At 42.7% G+C, this 14,629-nt stretch overlaps 1 protein-coding gene across 1 annotated transcript in view; it reads left to right on the top strand.

Annotated features, from left to right (window-relative positions):
• Positions 1 to 8,584, top strand: part of LOC106570710 (hippocalcin-like protein 1) — a 34,789-nt gene extending 26,205 nt beyond the window's left edge. Inside the window, exons 3-4 of the mRNA XM_045695061.1 lie at positions 3,786 to 3,891; positions 4,334 to 8,584. Coding sequence (XP_045551017.1) covers positions 3,786 to 3,891; positions 4,334 to 4,431 — 204 coding nt within the window. The 3' untranslated portion in view covers positions 4,432 to 8,584. The remainder of the gene's footprint in view (positions 1 to 3,785; positions 3,892 to 4,333) is intronic.
• Positions 8,585 to 14,629: the final 6,045 nt, after the last annotated feature.

The raw sequence follows: 14,629 nt of genomic DNA, 5'->3' as shown, positions 1-14,629 counted from the left end.
ATTATGTTATACAATACATGCATGTTTTGTTCAATCAAGTTCATATTTATATCAAAAACCAGCTTTTTACATTAGCATGTGACGTTCAGAACTAGCATACCCCCCGCAAACTTCCGGCGAATTCACTAAGAATTTACTAAATTACTCACGATAAACGTTCACAAAAAGCATAACAATTATTTTAAGAATTATAGATACAGAACTCCTCTATGCACTCGATATGTCCGATTTTAAAATAGCTTTTTGATGAAAGCACATTTTGCAATATTCTAAGTACATAGCCCAGGCATCACGGGCTAGCTATTTAGACACCCAGCAAGTTTAGCACTCACCAATATCAGGTTTACTATTATAAAAGTTTGATTACCTTTTGTTGTCTTCGTCAGAATGCACTCCCAGGACTGCTACTTCAATAACAAATGTTGGTTTGGTCCAAAATAATCCATCGTTATATCCGAATAGCGCCGTTTTGTTCGTGCGTCCCAGACACTATCTGAAATGGTAAATCAGGGTCGTGCGCTTGGCGCAATTTGTGACAAAAAAAATCTAAATATTCCATTACCGTACTTCGAAGCATGTCAACCGCTGTTTAAAATCAATTTTTATGCCATTTTTCTCGTAAAAAAGCGATAATATTCCGACCGGGAATCTCCTTTTAGCTAAACAGAGGAAAGTAAACAAAGCTTTCGGTCGACGCGGGCACGAGCCTGAGTCTCACAGTACTGTAACCAGCCACTACCCAAACGCGCTACTTTTTTTCAGCCAGAGCCTGCAAAGCCACGATTCAGCTTTTTACCGCCTTCTGAGATCCTATGGCAGCCGTAGGAAGTGTCACGGGACAGCTAAGATCCTCACTCTTCAATAAACAGAGACAAGAAGAACGACACCTTGTCAGACAGGCCACTTCCTGCTTGAAACCTTGTCAGGTTTTTGCCTGCCAAATGAGTTCTGTTATACTCACAGACACCATTCAAACAGTTTTAGAAACTTTAGGGTGTTTTCTATCCATATGTAATAAGTATATGCATATTCTAGTTACTGGGTAGGAGTGGTAACCAGATTAAATCGGGTACGTTTTTTATCCAGCCGTGAAAATACTGCCCCCTAGCCATAACAGGTTAAAGAAAAAAAGAAACAAACACGTTTAGTGTTCGCCAAAAGGCATGTGGGAGACTCCCCAAACATATGGAAGAAGGTACTCTGGTCAGATGAGACAAAAATTTAGCTTTTTGGCCATCAAGGAAAACGCTATATCTGGCACCAACCCAACACCTCTTATCACCCTGAGAACCCCATCCCCACAGTGAAGCATGGTGGTGGTGGCAGCATCATGCTGTGGGTATGTTTTTCATTGGCAGGGACTAGGAAACTGGTCAGAATTGAAGGAATGATGGATGGCACTAAATACATGGAAATGCTTGAGGGAAACCTGTTTCAGTCTTCCAGAGATTTGAGACTGGGACGGAGGTTCACCTTCCAGCAGTACAATGACTCTAAGCATGCTGCTAAAGCAACACTTGAGTGGTTTAAGTGGAAACATTTAAATGTCTTGGAATGGCCTAGTCAAAGCCCAGACCTCAATCCAATTGAGAGTCTGTGGTATGACTTAAAGATTGCTGTACACAAGCGGAACCCATCCAACTTGAAGGAGCTGGAGCAGTTTTGCTTTGACGAATGGGCAAAAATCCCAGTAGCTAGATGTGCCAAGCTTATAGAGACATACCCCAAGAGACTTGCAGCTGTAATTGCTGCAAAAGGTGGCTCTACAAAGTATTGACTTTGGGGGGGTGAATCGTTATGCACACTCAAGTTTTCAGTTTTTTTGTCTCATTTCTTGTTTGTTTCGCAATAAAACATATTTTGCATCTTCAAAGTGATATGCATGTTGTGTAAATCAAATGATACACCCCCCCCAAATAATCATTTTTAATTCCAGGTTGTAAGGCAACAAAATAGGAAAAATGCCAAGGGGGGTGAATACTTTCGCAAGCCACTGTATTTAACAAATAAGTGGAGTGTGGCTGCTTTGTTATTGTTTTAACTGCTGATTCCAGGTAGAAAAACGCCTCCTAAAGGTGACTGGTGCCCAGTCATTCTGAATGGCGGCTAATGACTGTCTCGTCAAAATTACACTATAGTGGCCTGGAAATACGTTTACATTGCTAAAGTAGGCAAGTCATTTTGTAGGAAACAACTTTGCCATCATTAAAGATCATTATGATGTTGTAAAATGTACTTTAGACAGATGGCAATGTGATCATGTGGTCAAGAGCTAGCAAAGTTCATACAAAATAGCTAGCAATGCTAACGTTAGCTTGCAAAGTTCATAACAAATAGCTAGCAATGCTAACATTAGCTAGCAAAGTTCATAAGAAATAGCTAGCAATGCTAACGTTAGCTAGCAAAGTTTATCATTTACATTTACGTCATTTAGCAGACGCTCTTATCCAGAGCGACTTACAAATTTATAAAAAATAGCTAGCAATGCTAACGTTAGCTAGCAAAGTGTATAAAAAATAGCTAGCAATGCTAACGTTAGCTAGCAAAGTTCATAAGAAATAGCTAGCAATGCTAACGTTAGCTAGCAAAGTTCATAGAAAATTGCGAGCAATTATAAATGTAGTCCTCTCAACCTTGACAAAAGGTTTTCCTATTAATTATTTGCCTCCTTTTTGAAATCCTTCCACATGAATGCACTTTAGAATAAGTCTTCTATAGCTCACATTAATAATGCACTAAGCCGAATACCCAGTGGTGCATCAGTCCTAAAACGAACGTTTAAAAACAATATTTTGACGAAACGTGCAACCCATTATTAGTTATGCTTTTCTGTGTTAGCCTACGGGGCAGGGGAGAGCAACTACGTAGCTGAATCAGGCATGTTAGTGCTGGGCTGGACCAAAACACTGCATGCACTGTAGCTCTTGCAGGAGAGACTGCATCCCAAAATTGCACCATATTCCCTATTTAAGGCCCATAGGGCTCTGGTCAAAAGTAGTGCACTATATAGGGCATAGGGCCCTGGTCTAAAGTAGTGCACTATATAGGGCTCTGGTCAAAAGTAGTGCACTATATAGGGAATATGGCTCTGTTTTAAAGTAGTGCACTATATAGGGAATAGGCCTCTGGTCAAAAGTAGTGCACTATATAGGGAATAGGCCTCTGCTTTAAAGTAGTATACTATATAGGGAGTAGGCCTCTGGTCTAAAGTAGTGTACTATATATAGAGAATAGGGCTCTGGTCTAAATTAGTGTACTATATATAGAGAATAGGGCTCTGGTCTAAAGTAGTATACTATATAGGGAGTAGGGTGCCATTTGGGATACACTTTACTACTCTCAGGGGATCTTGTGATATGTAGATAGAGGACGGATGAGATCGATACAGAAAGTTTTGCTCTCTTCAGCCTACAGCAATGACTCAAGTGGATTTCCCCCTCTGTTATCTGCTGTCACTCCCTCTTCCCTTTAAACCATCCATCCTATCGCTCTGTTCTTACTCTCTTATATTATGAGAGACCAGGACATAATCTGGAGATATATCTACTGTCTCTATTATATTATGACAGACCAGGACATAATCTGGAGATATATCTACTGTCTCTATTATATTATGACAGACCAGGACATAATCTGGAGCTAGATCTACTGTCTATATTTACTCCTAACAAAATGCAGATTCTCTCCTCAACAGGCAGTTCAAGAAATCTTACAATTCTTTCTTTACATTCTTTCTCTCTGTCTCTCTCCCTTTCTCTCCCTCTCTCTCCCTCTCTCTCCCTCAGGCCATTTATAAGATGGTGTCGTCTGTGATGAAGATGCCGGAGGATGAGTCCACGCCGGAGAAGAGAACAGACAAGATCTTCAGACAGATGGACCTCAACAACGATGGTGAGAGAGAGGGGAAGGGAGGGAGGAGGGAGGGAAGGTAGGGAGAGACAAGAGAAGGGAGGGACAAATGAAGGGGGAGGGGTCACTGTCAGATTATAGTTTTGAGTGCGTCTGAACAGTATTTGTATGAGTATTTCAGTTCTTCCGATAGTGAACCTAATGTTTCTCTTTCACTCTCTCTCTATTCTTGTTCTCCCACTTTCTCTTTCTCTTCTCTCTGTGCCCTTTTAATATTCCCCTCCCTGCATCTCTTTTCCTTTCTCTCTCTCTCTCGCTCTCTCCCTGTCTCTCTCTCTCTGTCTCTCTCTGTCTCTGTCTCTCTCTCTCTCTCTCCCTGTCTCTCTCTCTCTGTCTCTGTCTCTCTCTCTCCCTGTCTCTCTGTGTGTCTCTCTCTCTCTCCGTCTCTCTCTCTGTGTCTCTCTCTACCCCCCCCCCCACCCAGGTAAACTGTCTCTGGAGGAGTTCATTAAAGGTGCCAAAAGTGATCCCTCCATCGTGCGGCTACTCCAGTGTGACCCCAGCTCCGCCTCCCAGTTCTAATCCCGCCCACCTGGTCTGCCACGTCCACCCCGGTTGCTATGGAAACGCTCAAATCAGTGCATCATGGTTCTCGTCTCTCATATCTTTTTGTTGTACAAGTTGGAAGAAGAGTTTTAAAATGAGATAAAACTAAAATCATTCTAATTTTATTTAAAAAAAAATATATATAAACGAAAGAAGGGACATGCATAGATTATTATTAAGAAGATAATACGACAACTGAGAATTCAAAAAACAAGGCGTTGCCAAGGCATTTCGTTGTCCGGTGTGTTTTCCCGTCTCTCTCCGGATTCTGCTGAATTCTGCTGCCTCACAACGCCAGGAAGTCCGTCGACCATTTTTTTTTACAAAGTCGGGAATTTTTTGGGGGGAAGAGAATTAAGGGAACATTCCATCCTGAGAACCATGCATGGCCCTCTGTGTTCTAATTATTCTGTTCAATAGATTCTGTTTCTCCTCCAATCAAGGCACAGCTTCTACAATTCTCTTACATGTTTATGTGTATATAGAATGCATATATCTATGACATCATACAAAATGAATAGCCAAGTATATCTGTCTTTTTTTTTAAACTCTTGTTGCATTCAGGAGTCAGTATTATGTAGCTGTGCTTGCTCTGCTGATCCGATATGGGAATTCCGTAGCGGTTTTCCGTAGAGGGAATATGAGACAGGGAAGGGAAAGGAGTTGGGAATTTTCCTGCTATATGATCTTTCACTGTGGAAAAGAAAGCTGTTGAAGATACCATTTGGGCTTAATATTATTGATTATTATTATTTGATTACATAATATTGTTTTCCTCATGTTGTTTACTTATATTGATTTTATTTTAATTATTGTGGTTTTATTTTCGATTTTCCATCGAAGACCATCGTAACCCAATACTGGAGAAGAATCGAAAGAAAGAAAGAAAGAGAGAGAGAAATAGAAAGATACTTGGATAATGACTTGTCTTTGGAGACCGTCTCTTATATCTGTCCAAGATGGAATGTTGAGATTTTAAAACTCGGCATGGAAGGGAAAACTGGGAAAATTTGAACATTTGATTCCATAATGCATTTGAGCAACGAAACCGGTAGCAGTAAATCATATCATTTGAGCCGCCACGAGTGTATGCATGCATGCATGTATGTGTGTGTATGTCTGAGTGTGTGTGTGTGCATGTGTGTACAGTATGCATGTGTACAGTTTGTATGTCCAGGCTAACGTAACAGCCTAATCAATAATGTTGTTTATTAACATGTAATATAAGTATTTAAAAGGTATTTATTTAAACACTTTATTACATCACTGAGCAGTAAAGTACAGTCGTCACATTGTCACAAACCACACTGCATGGTACACACAAAAAAAACACAGAAAGTAAGATTTGTAGTTTTTCTCTCTTCAGCAGTACTCTTACTGTAATCTACCAGACCACGCTTACTGTAGTCTACCAGACCACGCTTACTGTAGTCTACCAGACCACGCTTACTGTAATCTACCAGACCACGCTTACTGTAATCTACCAGACCACGCTTACTGTAATCTACCAGACCACTCTTACTGTAATCTACCAGACCACGCTTACTGTAGTCTACCAGACCACTCTTACTGTAATCTACCAGACCACGCTTACTGTAGTCTACCAGACCACTCTTACTGTAGTCTACCAGACCACTCTTACTGTAATCTACCAGACCACTCTTACTGTAATCTACCAGACCACGCTTACTGTAGTCTACCAGACCACTCTTATTGTAGTCTACCAGACCACTCTTACTGTAATCTACCAGACCACGCTTACTGTAGTCTACCAGACCACTCTTACTGTAGTCTACCAGACCACACTTACTGTAATCTACCAGACCACTCTTACTGTAGTCTACCAGACCACGCTTACTGTAGTCTACCAGACCACGCTTACTGTAATCTACCAGACCACTCTTACTGTAGTCTACCAGACCACGCTTACTGTAGTCTACCAGACCACGCTTACTGTAATCTACCAGACCACTCTTACTGTAGTCTACCAGACCACTCTTACTGTAGTCTACCAGACCACACACAGAAGACGCATGTCCCGTCTTTGCACACTCGTGTGTGTGTGTGTTTGTGTGTCCGTGTGTGCCACTTTAAAACAGACCCCTTCCCTCCTTCCCTCCCTCGTCTCCTAGACTTAGAGAACACACTAAGGGCTTCATTATCATTCTCAATCCCAATGCGTTTGTGTTATCTTCCTATGTGTACTTAGCCAACAGGCAGTAGGTAGAGGAGTTGTTTTAAGACACTGATCACCAAGATATGTGTCCCAAATGACACCCTATTCCCTATATAGTGCACTACTTTTGACCAAGGCCCCATAGGGCTCTAGACGAGTGCACACTTCAGAATGTATACTGCAATGCACCTCTGCTAATGGGCTCCCAGTGTCACTGCCCCCTGGTGGTTGAATGAGGAACCGTCGCTGCTATACCGCTGCTAAATTATTTGACAGGTTTTACAGAAATCTCAGTAGGAAGATTCTCAGATTTCCTGCTGATTCCAGGAATTTTTCCAACTGGGATTTCTGGAGAAATCTGGACATTTTGGAAAAGTTACCAGAATTTTGCAACCCTATTCCATCCCACCTACCCCTCTTCTATACCGTCCTACCTACCCCTCTCTATACCGTCCCACCTACCCCTCTTCTATACCGTCCCACCTACCCCTCTTCTATACCGTCCCACCTACCCCTCTTCTATACCGTCCTACCTACCCCTCTTCTATACCGTCTTACCTACCCCTCTTCTATACCGTCCCACCTACCCCTCTTCTATACCCCTCTTCTATACCATCCTACCTACCCCTCTTCTATACCGTCCCACCTACCCCTCTTCTATACTGTCCCACCTACCCCTCTTCTATACCGTCTTACCTACCCCTCTTCTATACCGTCCCACCTACCCCTCTTCTATACCCCTCTTCTATACCATCCCACCTACCCCTCTTCTATACCGTCCCACCTACCCCTCTTCTATACTGTCCTACCTACCCCTCTTCTATACCATCCCACCTACCCCTCTTCTATACTGTCCCACCTACCCCTCTTCTATTCCGTCCCACCTACCCCTCTTCTATACCGTCCTACCTACCCCTCTTCTATACCGTCCTACCTACCCCTCTTCTATACCGTCCTACCTACCCCTCTTCTATACCGTCCTATCTACCCCTCTTCTATACCGTCCTACCTACCCCTCTTCTATACCGTCCTACCTACCCCTCTTCTATAGCGTCCCACCTACCCCTCTCTATATCGTACTACCTACCCCTCTTCTATACCGTCCTACCTACCCCTCTTCTATACCGTCCCACCATCCCTCTTCTATACCGTCCTACCTACCCCTCTTCTATAGCGTCCCACCTACCCCTCTTCTATACCGTCCTACCTACCCCTCTTCTATACCGTCCTACCTACCCCTATTCTATAGCATCCTACCTACCCCTCTTCTATACCGTCCTACCTACCCCTCTTCTATACCGTCCCACCTACCCCTCTCTATATCGTACTACCTACCCCTCTTCTATACCGGTCCTACCTACCCCTCTTCTATACCGTCCTACCTACCCCTCTTCTATACCCTCCTACCTACCCCTCTTCTATACCGTCCCACCTACCCCTCTTCTATACCGTCCCACCTACCCCTCTTCTATACCGTCCTACCTACCCCTCTTCTATAGCGTCCCACCTACCCCTCTTCTATAGCGCCCCACCTACCCCTCTTCTATACCGTCCTACCTACCCCTCTTCTATAGCGTCCCACCTACCCCTCTTCTATACCGTCCTACCTACCCCTCTTCTATACCGTCCCACCTACCCCTCTCTATATCGTACTACCTACCCCTCTTCTATACCGTCCTACCTACCCCTCTTCTATAGCATCCCACCTACCCCTCTTCTATACCATCCTACCTACCCCTCTTCTATATCGTACTACCTACCCCTCTTCTATAGCGCCCCACCTACCCCTCTTCTATTCTCACTGCCTCTAAAACTGGTACCTTCAGTTGGATCAATAAAAACCTCCTATTTCTTTATTTTTTTCTGTTGCATGAAAACCTCCAGCAAAGATTGTCATGTTTCTTCCTGTTTTGACCCGAATCGATGACAAATATACCTTATGTATTTCAAACATGTGCGTGTCTGTTTTTTCTTTTCTTCTTTGGGTTCATTTTATGAATTATTATTCTGGTTGAGTTTATTAATTAGAGTAAAAAAATGCAAAATATCAAATGTATAGACTACATTTCCTGTTCCTTATGACAAGAACATAATTTTAGTTTGACTCCCATTTCTCTCTGACCATTTAGTCATCTTGTGCTCTTCCATGTCTTACACTGTTATTTTACATTTACATTTACGTCATTTAGCAGACGCTCTTATCCAGAGCGACTTACAGTAGTAGTAGCAGCATCAGCAACAGTAGTAGTACATTTACATTTACCTCATTTAGCAGACGCTCTTATCCAGAGCGACTTACAAATTGGTACATTCACCTTATGATATCCAGTGGACCAACCACTTTACAGTAGTACATCTATATCTTATTTGGGGGGGAGGTAAGGGGGGGGGGGGGTTAGAAGGATAACTTTATCCTATCCTAGGTATTCCTTAAAGAGGTGGGGTTTCAGGTGTCTCCGGAAGGTGGTGATTGACTCCGCTGTCCTGGCGTCGTGAGGGAGCTTGTTCCACCATTGGGTTGCCAGAGCACAAGAGGTGAGAGTGACTGCTGTGTGTGTGTGTGTGGGGGTGTGTGTGTGTGTGGTAACTCGCTAGTAGTCCTGTCAGACCTTTGTGTGCTAACATCACTCAGAGGCATTACACTGGGATATTTTAAAGGCATTTCAAGTGTGACAGAAAATGATAGTTACTGCGACACACACAAACACACACACACACAATTGATGTTGAAATCTTCCGAAATCCTAATTAATGTAAGTAAGATAACAACATTTAGTGTAACGATTCAGGAATTTTATTTAGAAAAAATAAATACAATATTCATATACAAACACTTTTTTTTGGGGGGGCTCCAATTGCTGGATGACACATAGCCGTTTGAACAACACACACAAAATCACCATGCTGTTTACACAAGAACCACAGAGTCATGTTAAAGAATAGAACATGAAGAAACCTGTCCTGCAAGACAGAGAGGGTGCATCCATCCCAAAATGGCACCCTAAAAACCTTACAATGCCGTGAAAAGAATATTTGCCCTCCCGTTTTATGATTTTCTCTATTTTTGCATATTTTTGATACTGAATGTAAATCAGATCATCAACCAAAACCTAATATTAGATAAAGGGAACCTGAGTGAACGAATAACAACAACAAAAACCTACTTATTCATTTAATGACTTGGGGTCCCATTATGACTGGTGAAAATGAAAACTCTGCATTCCACAGTAAGAACCTCATACCAGTGGTCCAGCATGGTGGTGGTAGTGTGATGGTTTGGGGATGCTTTTCTGCCTCAGGATCTGGACGACTTGCCTTAATAGTAAGGAACCATGAATTCTGCTCTGTATCAGAGAATTCTACAGGTGAATGTCAGGTCATCCGTCTTTGAGCTGAAAGCTGAAGTGCAGCTGGGTCCTGCAGTAAGACAATGCTCCAAAATACACAATCAGGTCTATATGAAAATGGCTAAAAAGCAACAAATTTGGAATGGCCTGGTCAAAGTCCAGACCTAATCCCAATTGAGATGTTGTGGCAGGACTTGAAATGAGCAGTTCATGCTTGAAAACCCACAAATGTCACTGAGTTAAAGCAGTTCCGCATGGAAGAGTGGGTCAGAATTCCTCCACAGCGACGTGAGAGACTGATCAACAACTACAGGAAGTGGTTGGTTGGAGTCGTTGCAGCTAAAGGTGACACAACCAGTTATTGAGTGTAAGGAGGCAATTACTTTTTCACACCAGGGCATTGGGTGTTGTATAACTTTGTTTAACCCTTGTGTTGTCTTAAGGGTAAAAAAAAATGACACCGCCATTATGTTTAACAGCAGAGAAAACCCCCTAAATGATATTTTTTCACTTGAAATTTGATGACTTTTCCTAAAGTGACCCCAACATTAGAAAAAGTGAAACATCGCCTTTGTGCATATTTCCATGAAAGCTGTATACCAGCAGGGTACAAAGATTGTCTTACGGTCATTTTTTACCCGGCAGTTATAAAATAATATACACACAACAAAAACCACAATGACACACATACATAAACACAATGAGAAATTGAAATGATGTGTGCTACTGACTGAACTCAGCCAGCAGCACCTGAAGAGGAAGATCACCATGGTTGGCACAGTTAGAAAGAACAAGCCTGAGCTCCCCCCTGCACTCCTCACAACAAGGGGGAGAGAGACCTTCTCATCAAAGTTTGCCTTCACCCCCACCACCACTCTAGTTTCTTACCTCCCAAAGAGGAACAAGAATGTGGTTCCTGAGCACACTGCACAAAACGGCTGTGATCAGTGATCGTGAGGACAGGATGCCAGCCATCATCCTGGACTACAACCACAACAAAGGAGGCATGGACAACCTGGACAAGGTGATTGGAACTTACAGCTGCAGGAGGATGACTGCCTGCTGGCCCCTGGTCACCTTCCATAACATCATTGATGTGTCCTCATACAACGCCTTTGTGATATGGAACAAGATCAACCCTACCTGGATGCCTGATAAGCGGAACAAGAGGTGGGTGTTCCTGGAGCAGCTGGGAAAGTCACTTGTAACCCCACACATTCAAAGTTGGGAGCACCTCCCCTGCACAGCAGCCTCTGCAGTGCTTGTGAAAGCTGTTCAGGGGGCTGAATCTTGTCCTGATCCACCTGAGGCTGCAGCTGGGGCAGGCAAGAGGAGGAGATGCCAATTCTGCCCACCAAAGAAAGACTGTAAAACAAATACTATGTGCTGCACATGTGAGAAATACATCTGCAAAGTCCATGCACACACACCTGCATATTGTCCTACATGTGCTAATAAGAATTGATTAATTTACAGTGCCTTGCAAAAGTATTCATCCCCCTTGGCGTTTTTCCTATTTTGTTGCATTACAACCTGCAATTTAAATATATGTTTAATTTGGATTTCATGTAATGGACAAACACAAAATAGTAAAAATCGGTGAAGTGAAATGAAAAAAATAACTTAACCTGTTAGGGATAGGGGCAGTATTGACACGGCTGGATAAAAAACGTACCCGATTTAATCTGGTTACTACTCCTGCGCAGTAACTAGAATATGCATATAATTATTGGCTTTGGATAGAAAACACCCTAAAGTTTCTAAAACTGTTTGAATGGTGTCTGTGAGTATAACAGAACTCCTATGGCAGGCCAAAACCTGAGAAGATTTCAAGCAGGAAGTGACCTGTCTGAGAAGTAGTGTTTCATCTTGGCTCTTTTTATTGAAGACTCAGGATCTGTGCAATAACGTGACACTTCCTACGTCTTCCATAGGGTCTCAGAGCCCGGGAAAATGTTGAACGATATCGAGGCAGGCTCTGGCTGAAACACTTTATCGCTTTTGGCAAGTGGCCACTCAGAGTACTATGGGCTTAGGCGCGTGCCCGCTTCGACCGAATGCTTTGTTTTCCTTTGTCTGTTTATCTAAACGCAGATTCCCGGTCGGAATATTATCGCTTTTTTATGAGAAAAATGGCATAAAAATTAATTTTAAACAGCGGTTGACATGCTTCGAAGTACGGTAATGGAATATTTAGAATTCTTTTGTCACGAATTGCGCCATGCTCGTCACCCTTATTTAGCCTTTAGGATAGTGTCTAGAACGCACGAACAAAACGCCGCTGTTTGGATATAACGATGGATTATTTTGGACCTAACCAAAATTTGTTATTGAAGTAGAAGTCCTGGGAGTGCATTCTGACGAAGACAACAAAGGTAAGAACATTTTTCTTATAGTAAATCTGACTTTGATGAGTGCTAAACCTGCTGGGTGTCTAAATAGCTAGCCCTGTGATGCCGGGCTATCTACTGAGAATATTGCAAAATGTGCTTTCACCGAAAAGCTATTTTAAAATCGGACATATCGAGTGCATAGAGGAGTTCTGTATCTATAATTCTTAAAATAATTGTTATGCTTTTTGTGAACGTTTATCGTGAGTAATTTAGTAAATTCACCGGCAGTGTTCGGTGGGAATGCTAGTCACATGCTAGTCACATGCTAATGTAAAAAGCAGTTTTTTGATATAAATATGACCTTGATTGAACAAAACATGCATGTATTGTATAACATAATGTCCTAGGGTTGTCATCTGATGAAGATCATCAAAGGTTAGTGCTACATTTAGCTGTGGTTTGGGTTTATGTGACATTATATGCTAGCTTGAAAAATGGGTGTCTGATTATTTCTGGCTCGGTACTCTGCTGACATAATCTAATGTTTTGCTTTCGTTGTAAAGACTTTTTGAAATCGGACAGTGTGGTTAGATTAACGAGAGTCTTATCTTTAAAATGGTGTAAAATAGTCATATTTTTGAAAAATTGAAGTAATAGCATATCTAAGGATTTGAATAACGCGCCACAGGATTCAACTGGCTGTTGAGTAGGTGGGACGCCCCACCTAGCCCATAGAGGTTAATAAAAAACAAATGTAAACAGAAAAGTGGTGCGTACATATGTATTCACCTCCTTTGCTATAAAGCCCCTAAATAAAATCTGCAGCAACCAATTACCTTCAAAAGTCACACAATTAGTTAAATAAAGTCCACCTGTGTGCAATCTAAGTTTCACATGATCTGTCACATGATCTCAGTATACAGTGGGGGGAAAAGTATTTGATCCCCTGCTGATTTTGTGCATTTGCCCACTGACAAAGAAATGATCTGTCTATAATTTTAATGGTAGGTTTATTTGAACAGTGAGAGACAGAATAACAACAAAGAAATCCAGAAAAATGCATGTCAAAAATGTTATAAATTGATTTCCATTTTAATGAGGGAAATAAGTATTTGACCCCTCTGCAAAACATGACTTAGTACTTGGTGGCAAAACCCTTGTTGGCAATCACAGAAGTCAGACGTTTCTTGTAGTTGGCCACCAGGTTTGCACACATCTCAGGAGGGATTTGTCCCACTCCTCTTTGCAGATCTTCTCCAAGTCATTAAGGTTTCGAGGCTGACGTTTGGAAACTCGAACCGTCAGCTCCCTCCACAGATTTTCTATGGGATTAAGGTCTGGAGACAGGCTAGGCCACTCCAGGACCTTAATGTGCTTCTTCTTGAGCCACTCCTTTGTTGCCTTGGCCGTGTGTTTTGGATCATTGTCATGCTGGAATACCCATCCACGACCCATTTTCAATGCCCTGGCTTAGGGAAGGAGGTTCTCACCCAAGATTTGACGGCACATGGCCCCGTCCATCGTCCCTTTGATGCGGTGAAGTTGTCCTGTCCCCTTAGCAGAAAAACACCCCCAAAGCATAATGTTTCCACCTCCATGTTTGACGGTGGGGATGGTGTTCTTGGGGTCATAGGCAGCATTCCTCCTCCTCCAAACACGGCGAGTTGAGTGGATGCCAAAGAGCTCCATTTTGGTCTCATCTGACCACAACACTTTCACCAGTTGTCCTCTGAATCATTCAGATGTTCATTGGCAAACTTCAGACGGGCATGTATATGTGCTTTCTTGAGCAGGGGGACCTTGCAGGCGCTGCAGGATTTCAGTCCTTCACGGTGTAGTGTGTTACCAATTGTTTTCTTGGTGACTATGGTCCCAGCTGCCTTGAGATCATTGACAAGATCCTCCCGTGTAGTTCTGGGCTGATTCCTCACCGTTCTCATGATCATTGCAACTCCACGAGGTGAGATCTTGGAAGGAGCCCCAGGCCGAGGGAGATTGACAGTTCTTTTGTGTAAACCCAACACCTCTCATTACCCTGAGGACACCATCCCAGGGACTGGGAAACTGGTCAGAATTGAGGGAATGATGGATGGCGCTAAATACAGGGAAATTCTTGAGGGAAACCTGTTTCAGTCTTGCAGAGAGTTGAGACTGGGACGGAGGTTTACCTTCCAGCAGGGCAATGACCCTAAGCATTCTGCTAAAGCAACACTCGAGTGGTTTAAGGGGAAACATTTAAATGTCTTGGAATGGCCTAGTCAAAGCCCAGACCTCAATCCAATTGAGAATCTGAGGTATGAGATTGCTGTACACCAGCG

Source organism: Salmo salar, chromosome ssa14 (assembly GCF_905237065.1).
Source record: "Salmo salar chromosome ssa14, Ssal_v3.1, whole genome shotgun sequence".
NCBI classification, from domain to species: domain Eukaryota; kingdom Metazoa; phylum Chordata; class Actinopteri; order Salmoniformes; family Salmonidae; genus Salmo; species Salmo salar.
The sequence above is the reverse complement of the archived record's forward strand: the minus strand, read 5'-3'. Positions and strand labels throughout refer to the sequence as shown.